Source organism: Coptis chinensis, chromosome 9, assembly GCF_015680905.1.
Source record: "Coptis chinensis isolate HL-2020 chromosome 9, ASM1568090v1, whole genome shotgun sequence".
Taxonomy (NCBI): Eukaryota; Viridiplantae; Streptophyta; class Magnoliopsida; order Ranunculales; family Ranunculaceae; genus Coptis; species Coptis chinensis.
The window spans coordinates 17543826-17561320 of NC_141464.1; the positions used below are offsets into that span (position 1 = coordinate 17543826).

General features: G+C 36.6%; 3 protein-coding genes and 1 long non-coding RNA gene across 5 annotated transcripts; 3 read left to right on the top strand and 1 right to left on the bottom strand.

Annotated features, from left to right (window-relative positions):
- Positions 1-6788: 6788 nt before the first annotated feature.
- LOC147475067 (cleavage stimulating factor 64-like) lies at positions 6789-8061 on the top strand. The gene has a single exon (XM_086583666.1). The coding sequence runs from the start codon at positions 6917-6919 to the stop codon at positions 7838-7840; it is 924 nt and encodes a 307-aa protein (XP_086439792.1). The 5' UTR covers positions 6789-6916; the 3' UTR covers positions 7841-8061.
- Positions 8062-8674: 613 nt separating this feature from the next.
- INT4 (inositol transporter 4) lies at positions 8675-13660 on the top strand. Of its 2 annotated transcripts, none has more exons than XM_086582000.1 (7): positions 8675-8754; positions 9896-10092; positions 10460-10530; positions 10645-10980; positions 11094-11201; positions 11421-12029; positions 13068-13660. In XM_086582000.1, exons 2-7 carry the CDS (start codon positions 9954-9956, stop codon positions 13524-13526), a joined length of 1722 nt encoding a protein of 573 aa, XP_086438126.1. In that variant the 5' UTR covers positions 8675-8754; positions 9896-9953; the 3' UTR covers positions 13527-13660. The 2 variants fall into 2 exon arrangements, with proteins under 2 accessions (XP_086438126.1, XP_086438125.1); XM_086581999.1 differs by lacking the exon at positions 8675-8754 and adding an exon at positions 8810-8974.
- A 436-nt stretch (positions 13661-14096) lies between these two features.
- LOC147475069 (DUF2996 family protein) lies at positions 14097-17088 on the bottom strand. The gene is made up of 4 exons (XM_086582003.1): positions 16700-17088; positions 16353-16540; positions 14630-14702; positions 14097-14351 (listed from the first exon to the last, which is right to left on the bottom strand). Exons 1-4 carry the CDS (start codon positions 16860-16862, stop codon positions 14197-14199), a joined length of 579 nt encoding a protein of 192 aa, XP_086438129.1. The 5' UTR covers positions 16863-17088; the 3' UTR covers positions 14097-14196.
- LOC147475070 (uncharacterized) lies at positions 14709-15735 on the top strand. The gene is made up of 2 exons (XR_015207399.1): positions 14709-15295; positions 15362-15735. It is a non-coding gene; the product is annotated as an uncharacterized LOC147475070 (long non-coding RNA).
- Positions 17089-17495: the final 407 nt, after the last annotated feature.

The following is a 17495-nucleotide window of genomic DNA, read 5'->3' on the forward strand; positions in this document are numbered from 1 at the left end:
TGCTTAGTTATATATTTGAATCTCTAGTGCTTAGAGCAATGTTAATAAGCAAAGAATTCCCTATAATTCTTATAATATGTGTGATTAGAGGCTATCTGACATCTATTCTCCTAGGGAGGAGATTTAGCAATTAGAAAAATACCGGCAGTTTTATGTTTTCCTGCAATGCCCAGAAAATTGTGACACTTTGTTTACCGGAAAGTTCAACTAAAAACTCCGTTTTTTTCAGCTGATCCGAATTTTGACAAGTTCAAAACTTCAGCTCTAACGGCTATTTTACGTGTATGATTCCACGTGTTGCTAGCAACCAAACGCAATGAGTCTATACTCTCTAGTTGGTCCGAAGAAACCAAAAAAGCGGTCTTAGAGCATCATCAACGCGTTGTTATTTTTTATTTTCAATGTGACAGTTGACAATGTTTATAGCAATTTTCGTCACCAACGCATTTTCAAATGATCGTTTATATTATAAGAATTGTCAAAACTGGAGCCAAATTGGTTAAGAAAATAGAAATGGTGTGCACGGGACAACTTGACTCGTTCAAGAGTGGGACAGGACTACTTTAGCCGTCCAGAATTGTTTTGTTTTTTTTTTAAAAAATTCAAACGGTTCGATTTTGTACCGTTGGGCTTTAGTACCATTGGGCTTTTGTGCTGTTGGGCCTGAACGATTTTAAAATATTTACAAAAATTGTACCGTTAGGCCTGAACATGTACTTGAGTGGTATTAGATTATGTTTTAGCGTACTAATTTATTTAAATTTTATATTGTAATCTGCTTTTATTGTTTACGCCAGATGTTTTTCTTTTAAATAAAATTGTATTTTGTTTTAATGAAAGATATTTTCTTGAAAAATGTGTTTGTTTATAAGTTGAAATTAAAACAAATCAACTCAACTAAATCAAAAAACATTACAACTTAATTTGAAATAAAAATACAAAACATCTTATAAAATTCTACTACTAATTAAAAACACATGTAAAAACAATTAAAGACAATACACTAGGGAATTAAACAAAATACAAATATTACATATCCTACACTTAAATTCTAAGAGGTACGACTTGTTTCTCCACCACACATTGAAGGATTGCATTGATCGCACAAGCCACACCTAGGGCAGAAATCTATTGCTTCCTTGCAAAAATGACATACAGGTATGTCAACCTTTTTTGAATGATAGATGTTGATATTTGAGGGACAATCATCAACATCACACTTTAGAAGTTTGTCTTCCAATGTTCCATCATCATTGATAGCTATGACCACTATCATCATGTCGTTGCATTCAGGGTTTGGGCATTTGATGTTAATGTATGGACATGAAGTACCGTAATGACCAATTTCCTTACACCATTGACAAATCAGGTGTAGAAATGTGGACAATATTTGATCCGCCCATATTAGTAGTTGAAGTTGAGAAAAATTAGAGAATGAAAATGAGAAGCTGAAGTGAGGAATGAAAATGACTTTAAATATATATGCAAAGGCCCAATGGATAGAAATATATCCGTTATAAATAAATTTCAACGGATAGAAATATATCTGTTGGGAATAAATGTCAACGGATATAAATTGATCCCCCTTGGGAATAATGCCAACAGATATAAATTGATTCCCCTTGGAAATAATGCCAACGGATATAAATTGATCCCCCTTGGAAATAATACCAACGGATATAAATTGATTGGAGGAATAAAAAATTGAGGCCCATGGGCTTATTAGTCACATTCATATGGGCTTGATTGTTCACATGAGAATTTCTTTGTCTACATAATAAAAATCATGTATATATTCTAAGTAATAATTAACGTAATGTCTTGAATTTAAATTAACGTAATGTAATAATTAATTTAATGCATAAAAAAAATTGGACATAACCTCCTTTGTTTAATCAACATAATTCATATACCTAAACCTGTTAAGATTCTCAAAAACCTGTTCAAACCCTAAAAAACAACAACAACCAACAACCACCAACAACAACAACAATGACATCACTAAATTATTACAAAATAGTGCAATATAACACTATGGAGCACTGCCCGACGCTTCTCCTCCACTCCTCCGTTTTAAGCCCTCTCTTATTAGGAGCACTGTTTTGTTGCATGATATCAGTAGCAATTCTCTGAAACATTAACACAATGCAATTAAAATCTAAAATTGAATATATATATAAAAAAATGAAAATATAAAACATATAATAAAATTACCAAGGCTTCCAATTCGTTTGTCATCTCAGCCATCCTACGCTCAGCGTTTTGCTCTTTGCGTTCGTTCTTCATCTAAATAGCCATAATACTGTTGATTTGCGTGGTTGATTTGCCTTTCATCTGATAATCGAGCATGCACTGTTTCCTGCATTGTGTCAATATTGTATATAATTTAAATATACATAGTGTGTTTAAATTAACATAATGAAATATAAATATACCTCATTAAACTGTTGTAGCTCAGGTACAAGCACCGAACGCTCCAAGTGAAATGTGGTCTTCATTCCCTAAGAACTAACAACGTGGTATGACCATGGGTCATATGGATCACTAGGTGGGGGTGTATAACCATGATATACTCCAGATGTTCTTGTGGAACTTGCAGGTTCTAGAAATTGGACGTCTCGCCTGAAACTCTGACTAGTTGCGACATCCATGTTTGCACCTCTATACAATGGACCCGCAGATAAGCTTCCCCTAGAAACTTTCCGCCAATAAGTCTCATAATCAAGACTGGAGTTCACATCAACATAATCTGTAAAACACGGCCACGCACTCTCAACGCGATACCGTTCAATCAAATTCTCTGAAACATCCATGGCACGCATATCTATGGGTGGGGGAGCAGGAATATATGTATATCTAATGGTTTGCATAGTCACCCTATCTCCAAGGAACCAAGCACGTATATCAGGGGCTTGTAATATGAATCTTTTTAACGACATTAGAGTATTATGCTGACAGATATGCATATTCTCAAATTGAGAACCTTGCCACGGACTCCAAACAATAGATTTCATACTTTTCATCTCTATTTGGATCCTAGCAGCTTGAAGATCATTATGGACCTCATCCTTTAATCTAGCATGACCAAAAACAGCCCATCCCTGTGGGCGAGGCCATAAGTCCTTATCCCAATCCTCTTTCAGTATAGGATTTAAGCAAGCCAAATACTCATACCACTAGTACTGAAATAATCAAATGAAAGTGTATCTAATTAATTTAAATTATATAATATTTAACTAACAAAATAAAATCTTATATCTTAAAAGTTAAATCCTATTGAATTACCTGTAGTATCCAAGTAATTCCGTTGCATTGCTTCCCCATTTGATCAAGCCCTGTATATAAATGTGTCATGAAAGCACCTCCCCAATCAAAATCTTCCAAGCTATCAAGGTCTACCAAATACGCTAACCAACCAGTCCAAACCCCAGATTTTCCTGTTGTAAAACCAACTTGGCCCAAAAAATATAACAAAAAAATCATGATAAACTCATCCTCCTCCGCAGAGTTTGGGTCCAAATATAGGGCGTCAACTTCAGGTTCTAAACAATATTCAATATCCAATCGGTGCATGAATTTTTCTCTGATGTGTAGGTTCAAAATGTATCTCAAGATCCATATTCCCCGAAACAAGTCTACCTTCAAAATCAAACAACGGCGGCGAGAGTCTTCAACCTTTCAAAATCATCTTCGATACTTGAATCAAACAAAACTGGCTTCTTCTCACCCACACTTAAACCCGTTAGCATTGTAAAGTCAAGTGGTGTGATACCAATCTCACTACATGGAAGGTGAAAAGTGTGCGTGGTGTGTCACCATCGTTCCGCCAATGCAAATATCAGTGGACGATCAGTCTGAATGCTCGTACACGATATCAATGGACCAAAAGGTGTTTCCAAAATTCGAGCTCTTACGTGCTCCATTTCCTCCCCTCTTTCCACTAGATGACTCCAGAAGTCTTTAATAATCGGCATTGCGCATCTCCATCTCGTCGAATTCATTTTCTACACGTTGAGACATTTAATCAAACAGTTAATATACGTTAAATTCTAAACACAATTTTCAATCAAAATCAATTGAATAACGTTCATAAACTCATACTTACTCCGTCAGTATTATATAAACACGGAACATGCTTGTCTGGATCGGGAGCCAACGTTGGATGATCAACAATACTCAATCTCCATGAAAAATTGAAATCATTTTCCGGTACGAGTTCACTCTCATTTTCCCGAGGATTTAAACTCCCCGAGCCACGCATAATAGTCTTCTTACGTCCAGCTCGATGACGTTGATCCATTGCAAAAAACATAAACAAATTTAGTTGAAAATCGAATTTTTATTGGGTGATTGAAGGTTTAGATTTTGAGTTTTATGTTGCTGAGTTCTTGCAGGGCAAATGTTACTGGAACATTGTCCGTCCGTTTTTAAATAAAATGGGTCAATAGGGTGGACGGGACAACTACTCCCGTTTTAAAAAAAATTGGATTCGCACGGGACAATTTGATGATCCCTTCAAATTTTTTTAGCAAAATTTACCCAAACCGCGCTGTTTCATCCTTTCCTTTTAGAAATTTTTCGCTCCCAAAAATGATAATGTGTCACAACGCAAAATAACAACGCTTTGATGATGCTATGATGTTAGTACTATGATGTTAGTTGAACTTGAAAATCTAAAATTTGTTGTTGCATTCACGAATCTACGAAATTTTCATCCAATTATGCAAGCCCTCGGTACATTTGATTTTGATGTTAATACTGTATTATCTTGTTGTGGCTTTTACTTGTAGTCCCTACGCATTAGTAGACCAACTGTCCGACAGTCTAGCCTTGTTGGCGTTATCAACAAGGACCCTATCAACATCGTCCACATGATAATAGACTACACTTATAACAATCGTCCCCAACCAACCGACGATTCTTTCTGTTCTCTCACGAGAAAGAATATAAATAATAAAATCTTGCACATATTTGAAGGTGCAACTTTTTGTGGGCCCATTTTTGTGCTTCCATATTCTAAACCAAGCCCAAACGGTTTTTCTCAAGTCCTGAACTGATTTGGGCTTGGGCTTGGTCTTAGGGTGAGAAATGGGCCTGATATTAAGTATGGGAGTATTGGATACTTTGGGAAGTTTCCAATTCGAAATTGGAAACAATGAAGCAGCGCCCAACTATCCTTGTCCAGCACGTGGCAGAGCCAGAAAATTGGGTGAGGGTGAGCCACAACTAGTCACTATAAAAAAAAAACTAAAATAAGATAACACCCAATTTGTAGAATTTTTGTTTTCCCTTGCATATTTTTTAAAAGTAAAAAAAAAAAACACAATTCGAATCCCATCACAAAAGACATATAAATTTTGGAATTACAAAAGACTAGATTGCTTAATGAAATGATTTAGGAGAAAATAAATAAATACACGGACATTTAGCTTTGGAAAATTAAGAACTTGGGAAAAAAGTGCCTACAAATATATGCTTCTTACAAATATATATGCTTATGGAAACCACTTTAAAATTCCACAAATGAAAAAAAGCAATGAATTCTTTGGAATTGTAAGGAAAATAGTCCAAAAGGCATTATGAAAAAACATAAGCACTTAGGGCACAATAAAGAATATTGTACAATGTTTAGACATTTTTTTTGGCTAAAAAGTAATTAATATTAATAGCAAAAAATGGTGTTACATACTTACAAAGCGTTTACAAATTCTAGATTGGGAATATAATTCCCATGTTTCCGCTTTGTCAAAAATCTATAGTGGGTAAGCAAAATTTGGATTTTCAAGCTAGCTTGTTGCGCCAACATGGTTTATGATCCCACCATTGTTTTAAACTGTACATGTTTAGACACTGCTAGTACATTTTTTTTGTCGTCACTTTAGCGTTTATTTTAATTGTTTCATTTTCATTCAATCCCGAAATTCTAATCACTGCCTTAAGTAGATTCAAAAGTAATAAATTCACTACAATTGACAATCAAAAAAATTTATGCAACAAATTAAAATTGTAATGGACTCGAGTAACCGCTCGATAGATCGAATTCATTACATACAAAATTGAATTATAATTAATAAAATTCATTAACAAAAAACTAAAAAAATAAGAGATTGGAGAATTAAAGTTTAGAAAATATACCAATAAATATACATATGAGTTATTGGGACGGAGACTTGAGAATTGAGAGTGTTATTACTCGTTTTTTTCTCTTTCATCTCTTTTGTTTTTCCAAACAAAGAAAAACACTTGCCAAAAGTGTTGTTTCTCAAAATACATAAAATTAGAGATCATGAGCTTTCTCAAGTTAGTTAGGGGAAATATATTTTTATTTTGATCAGTTACGGTGAGGTTTTAGTAACAAAACCGTATTCATATATATGGTAGTTATTTTTTTTGAGTATTATCAAAAAAAAAAAAAAAAACTTTTTCTTAAGAAGTTGAGGGGGAGCCCGGGTGTACCCTGGCTCCGCCACGTGTATATGAGTTTCCTTGATTTAGGAAACCAATATAAGTCCTGCTTTTAGAAACCGATAATTTCTAATTTGTTCTTAAACGTCCAGACTTGAGGGTTACGAATTATCAAGTGCACAATTGAGACATAAAATAGTGTACGCCACTAACAAAAATAATTCTCCTCCTAATTAATTGACGAAGAACACGAACAGTAGCAGCGAACTTTTTTTTTTCTTTCTTATTTTGTGAATACAGGGATGAAGAGACAGCTTTAAGTGCCCGTCGTAACCTTCAAGGTTATGAGATCGAAGGACGTCAGTTACGAGTTAATTTTGATAGAAACCGTGAAAAGAGTCATGGAGGCCCAGGATCGACTTTAAATACTAACGCTCAGAAATCATTAGGTGGCCCTGCTACCCTTGGTCTGCCAGTATCTTCCACTGGTACATCTGTGGTGTCAGGAGATATGGGTGGTGTGCAGACTGATAGTATGCGTTCAATGCAAAGTCAGTTTGATTTGGCTAATGATCCATTGAAGCGTCATCTCGCTAGTATGTCAATAAAACAATTGTATGACATTATGTCTGAGATGAAGGGAATGACTTCGCAAAATGCCGAGCTGGTGAATCAACTATTTTCATTGTGTCCATTGCTACCAAAAGCTCTTTTCCAGGCACAGATAATGCTTGGGATGGTTCCTACGGAATCCAATATTCAACAGTCGCCTAGTTCAGTCCTGCAGCTCCCAGCACAGGATGGTGTACAGTATCATAAGCTAACAGGGCTTCCACCTATTTCTGTAAATTTTTCTCTAGCACAGGATAAGACGCAACTACAACTAGGGGTGATGCCAAGTGGACATGGACCTCAAAATGGTTTGATGAATAATCAGCATCCGGTCCTTCCCTTTCAGCAATCTCCTACACAACCTCGGATTCAGCATCCCCAGCAAACACAAAATCAACCTTTCAAACAGACAATGCTATCCCAACCTGGAATTTTGACAGGTGTGACTCGTAATTCAAACTTGCATTTGGGGATACCAGGGAAAACATTCATGACTCAAAATAATGTTGAACCGACTCATCATCCATCAAAACGAGTGAAGTTAGAAGATGGAAGGAGTGCCATACCTACCATGGTGAGTCAGAACACTACTAGTGCGAGCGGAGCAGGCCCAACCCCCATTCTTGGAACCAGTTCAGTGCTTACCAACAAAGTTCCCAGTCCTGAAGTTGTGCAGAACTCTGATGAACAAACGTTGCAACTCGCACCTGATGTCCGGTCAGCCCTACTGGAACAAGTGAAGAGTCTGACACCAGAGCAGTTAATTTCATTACCACCAGAGGAGCGGCAACAAGTGATTGATCTGCAGAAGATGCTCAGATAACTTCAGTCCCAGATAGGTTTTCTGATGTAACCAATTGATTGGTTAATTATCAACTCGAGTATAGTGATCCCAGCCAAGCCGGCATACTGGACAACTAATATTTATACTGTATAGCATAGTCAAACGGTAGTGTTAACAACATCCAATATGAACTAGTGTAACTTTTCAAATGCTTCAGATATTGTAACTTTCAATCATGCTAATAAATTAGTTTGTGCTAATATGTTTCCCTTCTATACTTTTTACCTCTATGTAACTTTTACATGTTCTTTACTCATAAAATGATCTGAAACCAAGACCTGGAAAACGAGCAAACTAATTTTAAATGCAAACAAAAACTCATCGTCTTTACAACTTGAATTTTGACCAGAAGCGTTTCTCTCCTGTACTACATTTCAAGTTCAGTGTTAATAATCTACTTGCAATTGGGAGAGAGCTCTTTCTGTGGTGATGCAGTGGACCACCGTACCTTATTTACTGTCTTGTGAAGTGGAACAAAAAGTGTACTTATAAACCTGATTTAAGATGATTACCGATTTCTCAACAATAAAGGGCATGGAGAATCTAACAAGCAGGGAGAGGCTTTGGTGTTAGGAGACAGGTTATGTAGTCCAGACTCCAGACACTGGTTTTTCAGTAAAAGTAAATGGAAGATTCTTTATAGGTCCGTTTTGCATGAAGTAAATTTGTCTTGTGTAGCAGTAAAAAAACGTCATTTTTGTCTAGGAACAGTTGTGAACATTTCACAGACAATGTAGTTAATAGGACCTTGCATTGGGCACAACAAATGTTGTTGTGATTTCAGCCTAGATAAACGGGTTTCTGTTAATAAAGCCAGTTGGAGGGAATGGCTAAGCATTGAGTACGGACGTTGAGATAGAGATAAAAAGTTGAGATATTATAAGTGTGAAACGGTAAGTATGTTAGTTTAGTTGGGATTCTCTTATAACAACTGGCTTATATCAAGTTTTACATCATTCTTATGTTGGCAATTTAGAGCGGACTCTATATTTGGATTATTTTGGATAAGAACAGTTCAAACTCTCTATATAGGGTCATCTTGTTATCCAACCAAATTGTGTAGGGTGGATATATATAAGAGGGAAACAAAGAGGTCGAAGAAGGGGATCATATGTGAGTAACTGTAATATATATATGTTTTTTTTTTTTTTATGATCTTTGTTCAGTTGGTCTGTTATGTATTGCTAATCAACCTTGAGTAGAAATATTGTCTTTGTACAATTTCTATCTATCTCATTTGTTTGTCCTTTTATTTTGACTTTGGTAATTAATTTTGTCAAATCTTTTTATATTTGTTAGCTTCTGTTAGCGATGAGAAACAGAGAAACTTTGTAGATCAATGCATTGGGGACGACTTCACCTAAAGACTGATCCTGTTATATGTTTTTTACCTTTCACTCCATATTGATCTCTTTCTGTTTATCTCATTTTCGTATGGAATGCACAAAAATTAATAAAAGCTTTTCTTTTTCTTGTTGTCTTCGTTAAATTTTGTGTACCTTCTGAGATGTTATTCTTACTATAAGATATAGGTAATGTGTTTGTGTGGCCTGTCAAAATTTTATCGATTAATGTACGTAGTAATTCTGTTTCTCCAAATTATTCGGCAGAGGTCTTCTTTCATATATAATAGGCTGATTTCCTAGCTACCATCTTCCTGTTTTCCATGGACGTTTGAGTACAAATATATATATATATAGCTGGAAAATGTTGGATGTGTTTTCAATTGATAATACTATGACCGAGCAGAAAGACAGAAAGTAGTGTAGTTACGAGGAGAGATTATGCATCGATTTATCTCGCTAGGTCAAAGTAGTCTCTGTTCTCCTCCTTATACATTAAGGTGGATTAGAAAAGTGTATATGGATTCAAATACAAAATTCAAGCAAACTGCTTGATACTATTCATATACTGCTTACTCCATGGATTTTTATAAAGGAATGAAGTTTCAGTCTCATAGTTTTGGATGCAATAATCAGTGTACACTCTTATAATTAATTTTCTTTTTCATACCATTACTTTTTGAACATGCAGGTAACTCAGACCCGTCTGCATTCCTCACCGGCGTCAATCACTTATATCAGTATCCAATATGGTGGCTGAAGGTCACATCCAAAAAGCAAGCAAACAAGATTTTTACGAGGTCTTTCGTTTGGCAAAGACAAGGCCTTACATTTTACGTCTTGCTGTATCAGCTGGTATTGGAGGCCTTCTTTTTGGCTACGACACAGGTGACCTGATTGGCTGAGTTATCTATATGTTCTTCTTACTTATTTGTCATTCCAATCAAATTGTTTAAGCTCTCCCTAGATTATGAACAAGCTTGAATCATGTTTTGAAAATTGATAAATCTTTTGTTAATATCTAAGAGACCGCTGTTCTAACACTGTTTAACTTTTAAGGCTATTTCGTTTCCAAAACTATTGTTGTCTGCTTCGCAAAAACGTAGTATCGATTTTTAGGTTGAAGATACTGATATCTTTTTTAGTTGTATAATTTTTATGGTTCTCTATTTTTATTACTTGGCTTTAGATGAATGAGAAAAATAATAACTCTATGAATGCAACTTTGAGCTGAAATATCTTCATATCTTTGCAGGAGTTATCTCGGGCGCCCTTCTTTACATACGAGATGAATATCCAGAGGTTCAGAAGAGCACAAGCTTGCAGGTTAGCTTTTCAGATACATCTGACCAGCTTAATTTCCTTTCCCGGATATTCTGCATACAACACTGATCAGTTAAGTCGTTCATCATACTTTCTAAACCTTATGTGTATTCGCAGGAAACAATTGTCAGCATGGCAGTAGCAGGAGCTATCTTTGGTGCTGCAATTGGAGGATGGATGAATGACAGGTTTGGGAGGAAACCTTCAATACTGGTTGCTGATTTCTTGTTCTTTGTCGGAGCAATAGTCATGGGGGCTGCTCCGAAGCCTTCAGTGATTATTGTTGGAAGAGTACTTGTTGGTTTGGGAGTCGGAATGGCTTCCATGACTGCGCCTCTTTATATATCAGAAGGTTCTCCAGCTAGAATTAGAGGAGCCCTTGTTAGCTTCAATGGGTTGCTTATCACTGGAGGCCAATTTTTAGCCTATTTGATAAATCTTGGCTTTACCAAGGTAACTCTTATGCATCCTTTTTGTACCAAAACCTGTATATGTTGTTCCCCCAATGAATTAGATGATATAATAGTGGGTTTCGTTAATATTTTATATGAGCATTTCTTCTGCAGGTACCTGGAACCTGGCGTTGGATGCTTGGAGTAGCTGCGCTCCCAGCATTTATTCAATTTGTTTTGATGCTTCGGCTCCCCGAGTCTCCCAGATGGTTATATAGAAAGGTGACTGTTGACTGTGGTTTACATAAGACTTATGATATATATTTGTATATTTTATCTACTAAAAATTGTGACTTAACAAATCAAGTAGACGTGTAACTTGATCCTGTGTTTGAAATTTGGTTGATATTTGAAAAAAAGAAAATATTATCATGAACTTCAATAGATTTTTTTCTATCTCTCTATCTCTCTCTCACACAATTCTATTTTTTCTGTAAACAGGGTAAGAAAGAAGAGGCGACCAATATTTTGAAGAGATTATACCCAGCTGACGAAGTTGAGGAAGAAATTGAAGGCTTAAGGACATCAGTTGAAGCTGAAATAGCTGAGGGAGGTTCTGTTGATGAGAGTGTATTTAAGAAAGTAAAAGACGCGTGGAGTACCCCCATAGTCCGTAGAGGTCTAGCTGCAGGAATAGGTTGCCAAGTTGCTCAACAATTCGTTGGTATTAACACAGTAATGTATTACAGTCCTACTATTGTTCAGTTTGCTGGAATTGCTTCAAACAGCACTGCGTTGGCACTTTCTCTCATTACTTCTGGCCTCAATGCACTTGGTTCCATTGTTAGCATGGGTAGTGTTGATAAGTATGGGAGGAAGAAGTTGATGGTAGCCAGCATGATTGGAATTATCCTTTGTCTTGGTGGTTTGGCCATCATGTTTAAAATATCTGATGCTAATGCTCCCAAGGTTGACAGATTTGTCACTGCCCGTTCTGGTAACAGTACCTGTCCCGCTTTCCTGACAGCACCAAATAGCGCATCATGGAGTTGCAGGTCATGCTTGGATGCATCGAAGTCCTGTGCATTCTGTTCTAATTCAGGAGACGCGGTGCGTATTATCAATTTCCCTATTCTGTATACAGTCTCTTTACGTGATTATATATTAATATTGTTAGTAATAATATTATTATTAATGATGAAAGCAAGCAGTTCTATTGTTTTCTCATAGCTAGAAAGTGACAACATCCTGGGAAAACCTTCGAGCATGCTAGGTGTGACCAGCTGCCCTGTGTCGCTGTGTGTCTCCCTGACTCCGTAGCTGGTTTTGAAATACCAAAGATCATAAACTCAATCTTAATCTTAAGTACCAATCAGTACTCGAAAAATGGTTAGAAGATATACTATTATACCTAAATACTTAATACAACATTGAAGTTCCCAAAGAGCAATCTAACCTAGACTCAGAATCTCCCATAGAAATAGTTTAATGAGGATTAAAACTCAAAAGAGAGAGGAGACCACAAAGCACCTCTAGTATAGGTCTTATACAAGAGGTGCTGCTGAGAGATGGGACGACAGTATAAAGAATTTTTATTTTATCATTTGCCAAATTGCATGTTGTACCCTAGACCATCGTTTTTTTTTTTGCCAAGCAGGTTTGAATTGTATTGATGTAAAAAGGATGTTACACTGTATACAGAAGTGTAGAGTTCAAGACCCCAACTTCTGTGTTCGAGCTTAGTCAAATCTATCAGGGACCTCTCATTTATAAATCCATGTTGGGGTTTACCTTCACACAAGAAGCTCTTGTTAACTGGTAGATCCACACCGAAATTCACTGCCTTGTCTGCTGAGAAATTCACTTCTCTCCACGTGCTAGTGATTCTGAGTGTGGTCAACTTGGTAGGATGAGACGGATTGTTACATCTGCTATGACTTTAAATCTAGCCTAGGCCATCTCATTACACAATTACATTCAGGAATTAGCACTACTAGAAATATCATTCAAGGGTGTCGTATCATCGGATGTTAGATTTAGATAGATAGGAAATTAATGATTTGATGTGATTCAATAATAATTTCCTTTTTATTTTGATATTTTGTAATTTTGTACTATACATAACGTTCACTTTGTGTATGTGTGCAGTATAAACCTGGTACATGTCTGGTTATAAATCCAAATACAAAAGCTACATGCAATGCTCAGGGAAAGAGCGAATTTTTCACCCAAGGATGCCCAAGCAAGGCAGGAATGGTGTCAATCCTATTCCTTGCTCTCTACATTATGTTCTATTCACCTGGAATGGGAACTGCCCCATGGATAGTAAATTCAGAGATATACCCTCTACGACACAGAGGTATCTGTGGAGGGATGGCAGCCATGTCTAATTGGATCTCCAACCTGATTGTCAGCCAGACATTTTTGACTTTAACCACAGCTCTCGGTTCTGCTTACACTTTCCTCCTTTTTGGTGGTATTTCCACCCTGAGTTTGATCTACATCATATTGGTTGTACCAGAAACAAAAGGTTTATCGTTTGAAGAGGTCGAGAAGATGTTGGAGGGCAAAGGGAAGTCTTCTGAAAGTAAAGACCAAACTCATTAGAGCTCGATAATTGTTGACTTCATTTTTTGTTGACTTCATTGTTTTTTAATCAATGTTTGCTATTTGGATATGATCCTTCGGAAAAAGAAAAGAAAAAGGAAAAAAGAAACATGAACTCGCTGCATTTAGTTTAAGATGTTAGTGTTTGTATATCCGAGTACACTAATACGTACCTACCACTACATGTATTGCACATAGAATACAGTGGCCAGTGTACTGCCAAATTCAATTTTCAGCTGAATTGTTAACGATGTGTTAACCGTCCACGCTCAGCAACCATATTGTTGAATCTTATAGAGCTTTGGCCTTTAGGTCCGTTTGATTTTTACTCAGATCAAACTTGAAAGATCTGATTTTTTTATCTTTATTAGCACCTGATTCTTCAGGTGATAAATCTAAGCTGATCACCAGTCGTCGCGTGTTGACACTTGATAGTATAGGTGATTAGGTGTTCATAGGATGTTTTCACCTCCATTTCTAGTACTCTCCGAGAGTAAAGCTATCCTCCATCGTTTTTGGTCGTCGTTATGCCAAAGAAAATGTGGCATGAATCTTGTTTCCTGCTATAAGTTTAAGAAGAATGTGATGTGGTATTTTCAATAAACATGAGTGGGGACAACTAGCATTGGTTTATGAATGTTTAGTTGAATCTAATAACACTGGGAACAGATTACTCTTTCCACACAGGAAGAATCCCTTGAGCTGCCAAACGCTTCTCAACCCAGAATACCACATGCTTCCCCGTAATTTTCTTCTCATCAATAAGAAATGGTTCAACCGTGCTCACTTCTGAACCGTACGAGGACAAAGAAAATCCCTTTGGCCCTACATAAGAAAATAATCGCCCTGAAAAATGTTCCAACATAATCCAAGTAGATCTATTGACGCGCGGGAATTTCTTCAAAGACATAACCAATGGAATAAAAGCATGAACTGGAAGAAGTAAATTATGGAATAAAAAGCTACGCTGACCCAACTACATGGAGCAAGCTTAGTTTGAACCGTTACTTGAGAGGGAACAAGGTACCCTTGGAGATGCTCTTATGACTCTTGATCCATACTTAACTTCAATTAAACATAACCAGTAAAGTTATGAAACTCACCTGTGAGAACTCCATCTGGGAAGAAGACCCAGAATGAATAGCGAGTGGCGTTCTTTACAAAGGAGCCTTCCAACTGTAATTTTTTTTTCAGAAAATAGAAACACGTAAAACAATAGAATGTGGTCAATAGAAGGCAAAGATTGCTTATTTGCTTATATGCATGCATGGCATTATAAACAAACCTTTTGGTAAAGCACATACAAGGAGAGCTTGATAATAAGTTACTTTTGCAACTAGGGTGTGTTGTCTGCTTGCAATCGAAGTTTTCCATGGAAACATAAGCTAGAAGTCTAAAACAGAGTAAACTTTTATCTGGATTTGCATCTTTTGGGAAGGAATTCGGAGGTAGAAACACCTATCACTACCTACAAACAGCCCAATTCTAACTCAAACTTACATGGAAAGATTTACAGGTAAAGAAATGTTGACTGTCAGTTCTATTACTCACTAAGGACTAAATATATTTGTGTGATGATTTTTCCTAATCTAGAAATACAAATATTTTGTTGATGATAAAAAAACAATGAGAAGTATTGGATCAAGAAAAAGAAGAGATGTAGAAGATGATGAGTTGAACTACGTTCTTTAATGGCTGCCTACGTATCCTGTGTATAGGAATCAAACTCAAAGTGTAGTTCAACTATTCTATTTATAAGAATAGATGAGGTTTCCCAATTAGTGTTTAACTAGGAGACCGTCTCTTGTTAAGTATCATCTTGATGATTAGATGAGGTTTCCCAATTAGTGTTTAACTAGGAGACCGTCTCTTATTAAGTCTCATCTTGACTCTTCTAGAAGCCCCATATTTCCCAAGTCAAATAGGTCTCCTTTATTGACTTAAACAACAGAAAAACATGTTTAGGTTCGGAGTAGTAGTTAAAGCTCCGGATTTGGATTTCATAGTTAGGAGTTGGCTATACGAACCTACTACTCCAACTAGTTCTAAAGCCTACGAACTTGCTCCGTACTTAGTAGTTAAGTTCCGGATTTGGAGTTCATAGTTAGGAGTTGGTTATACGAACCTACTACTCCAACTAGTTCCAAAGCCCATGAACCTCCTCTTCTTGTCTCACTTCCGAACCTAAGAAGTGTCTTACTTCCGAACCTAGGAAGTAAGAGGATTTGGACTTTGGACTTGAGGTATGTTCTGGTACTTTCTACCCACACCAAGACTATATCCAAGCCTTAAGAAGATACTGCCACGTGTTACATATCTATTTGCTAAAATATCAAGGGCAGATTTCACAATAATTGGCGTGTATTGGACAATTGGATGTAATAGTAATATAATTGTTGGGTGATAGTGAAAACTTAGATTTTTCGATTGGAGTTTAGAGTGTTCATATTCAAACTATTTTAGTGGGGATCGATTGGTATCGTTTTCCCCAACAATAAGTTATCTTAACTACAATAATATAATGTAATATGTGTTTGGGACTTAGGAAAATCACCTATAAACAGATTTGTTTTACTTTGTTTTCCTTGGTAAAAAGCAGGGGAATTATGAATGTATCATCTTCAGGGAATATGTGATTATCTGTAAAATGCGTAAAGATTATGTATCCATATAATCACGAATACATCATCTTGAGCGAATATATGATTATCTGTAATGCATGTGAAGATTATGTATCAATATAAATATATAATCAGGCACATAATTCAAAATGGAACCTGAATTGAACTGACTGCGTAGATATGTGGCGGCCTGCAATTTACTTACCCTATTATCTCCGAAGGATAGCTCTATTTCTGAAAGATCATTCTGGGCTTCAAAAGTAGTACTGAGTGAAGGAATCACATCCTCTTCCATCAGCTGAGTCAAAGTTTTCGCTGGAACTTTTGCTGGAGGCGTTGGCTTCGTTGGTGCTGCTTTCGTCGCTGCCTTGGTCTCTTTTGTCTCAGCAGTAGCTAGACAGCCAAGATAGAATTTAAAAGCAGGTTATATTCCACCTCTATTAACAACTTACTAACTTGTCCTACTCCTTATTAGTAGTCTGTGCACATGAACAGCATTTTCATGAGCTGTTTATACCAGCTAGCTACATGATTAAGAAAACTGATATTCACCTATGGAAGGGGATGATTCTTGCACTGCAGAGCACTTGACACAAATCCGCGGCATCTTTCCCTTGTCATTTGCGGGAAAACCATGAGAGAACGATTTTGTGAAGCTGCAAACTTGGATTGATGTTTCTAGAGGGCATGTTAAGTTGATGGAACGACAAGCCATGTTTATGGTGCAAGGCCCAAAGTTTAGTATATTGTTAGACAAAAATATAGCATCTCTATTTCAACTGATTGTGAATGGCCGGAGTCCGCTTCCTTGGTTGTTCAACGTTTACAAGCAAAGAGAGGCAGATATGGATGGATATATATAATTGTTTTTCCTCTGCTTGAAGATGTGGTGGAAAACAGAAATGAATTTAGTCGAAGGGAAAATGCCATCCTCTAGTGTCGTTATACCTTTGGATGGGGTCCCTACTCCTATCCCAGTCACTCCTTAGAGCAAGTCCAAATCCAATGCTGCTAATTGCTAAACACAGGCATTTTCACCTCTAAGGCCAAAAATGTACAAAAATATGTGCTATCTCACATTTTCACCTGCCATTCTACATCATATTTTCTGGTAAATTTGCCAGGTGATATATACCACTAATGCCTTCTACACTAGGAAAGGCGACTTGCATATCTGTTAAAAGCACTGCTGTGGTTTTTCAACAATCTCAAGCATTACGTTGGCGGTTTTATGTACACTTACACCAATATTTGAAAACTTTAAGTTTGATTTTCTAATTTTGTTGTGATATAATATTTGTCACTTAAATGGGCTATAAAATCCCTGGAAAATGAGAAGGAACGAGGG

What these genes read in the sequence shown, in the direction of transcription:
- LOC147475067 (XM_086583666.1), top strand. Translation starts at nt 6,917, where the DNA reads ATGGGTGGTGTGCAGACTGATAGTATGCGTTCAATGCAAAGTCAGTTT.
- INT4 (XM_086582000.1), top strand. Translation starts at nt 9,954, where the DNA reads ATGGTGGCTGAAGGTCACATCCAAAAAGCAAGCAAACAAGATTTTTAC. An exon ending in AGAAGAGCACAAGCTTGCAG is followed by an intron (nt 10,531 to 10,644) that starts GTTAGCTTTTCA and finishes GTGTATTCGCAG; the next exon opens with GAAACAATTGTCAGCATGGC. An exon ending in GTTCTAATTCAGGAGACGCG is followed by an intron (nt 12,030 to 13,067) that starts GTGCGTATTATC and finishes GTATGTGTGCAG; the next exon opens with TATAAACCTGGTACATGTCT.
- LOC147475069 (XM_086582003.1), bottom strand. Translation starts at nt 16,862, where the DNA reads ATGGCTTGTCGTTCCATCAACTTAACATGCCCTCTAGAAACATCAATC. An exon ending in AGAATCATCCCCTTCCATAG is followed by an intron (nt 16,541 to 16,699) that starts GTGAATATCAGT and finishes TTGGCTGTCTAG; the next exon opens with CTACTGCTGAGACAAAAGAG. An exon ending in TATCCTTCGGAGATAATAGG is followed by an intron (nt 14,703 to 16,352) that starts GTAAGTAAATTG and finishes AAAAAATTACAG; the next exon opens with TTGGAAGGCTCCTTTGTAAA.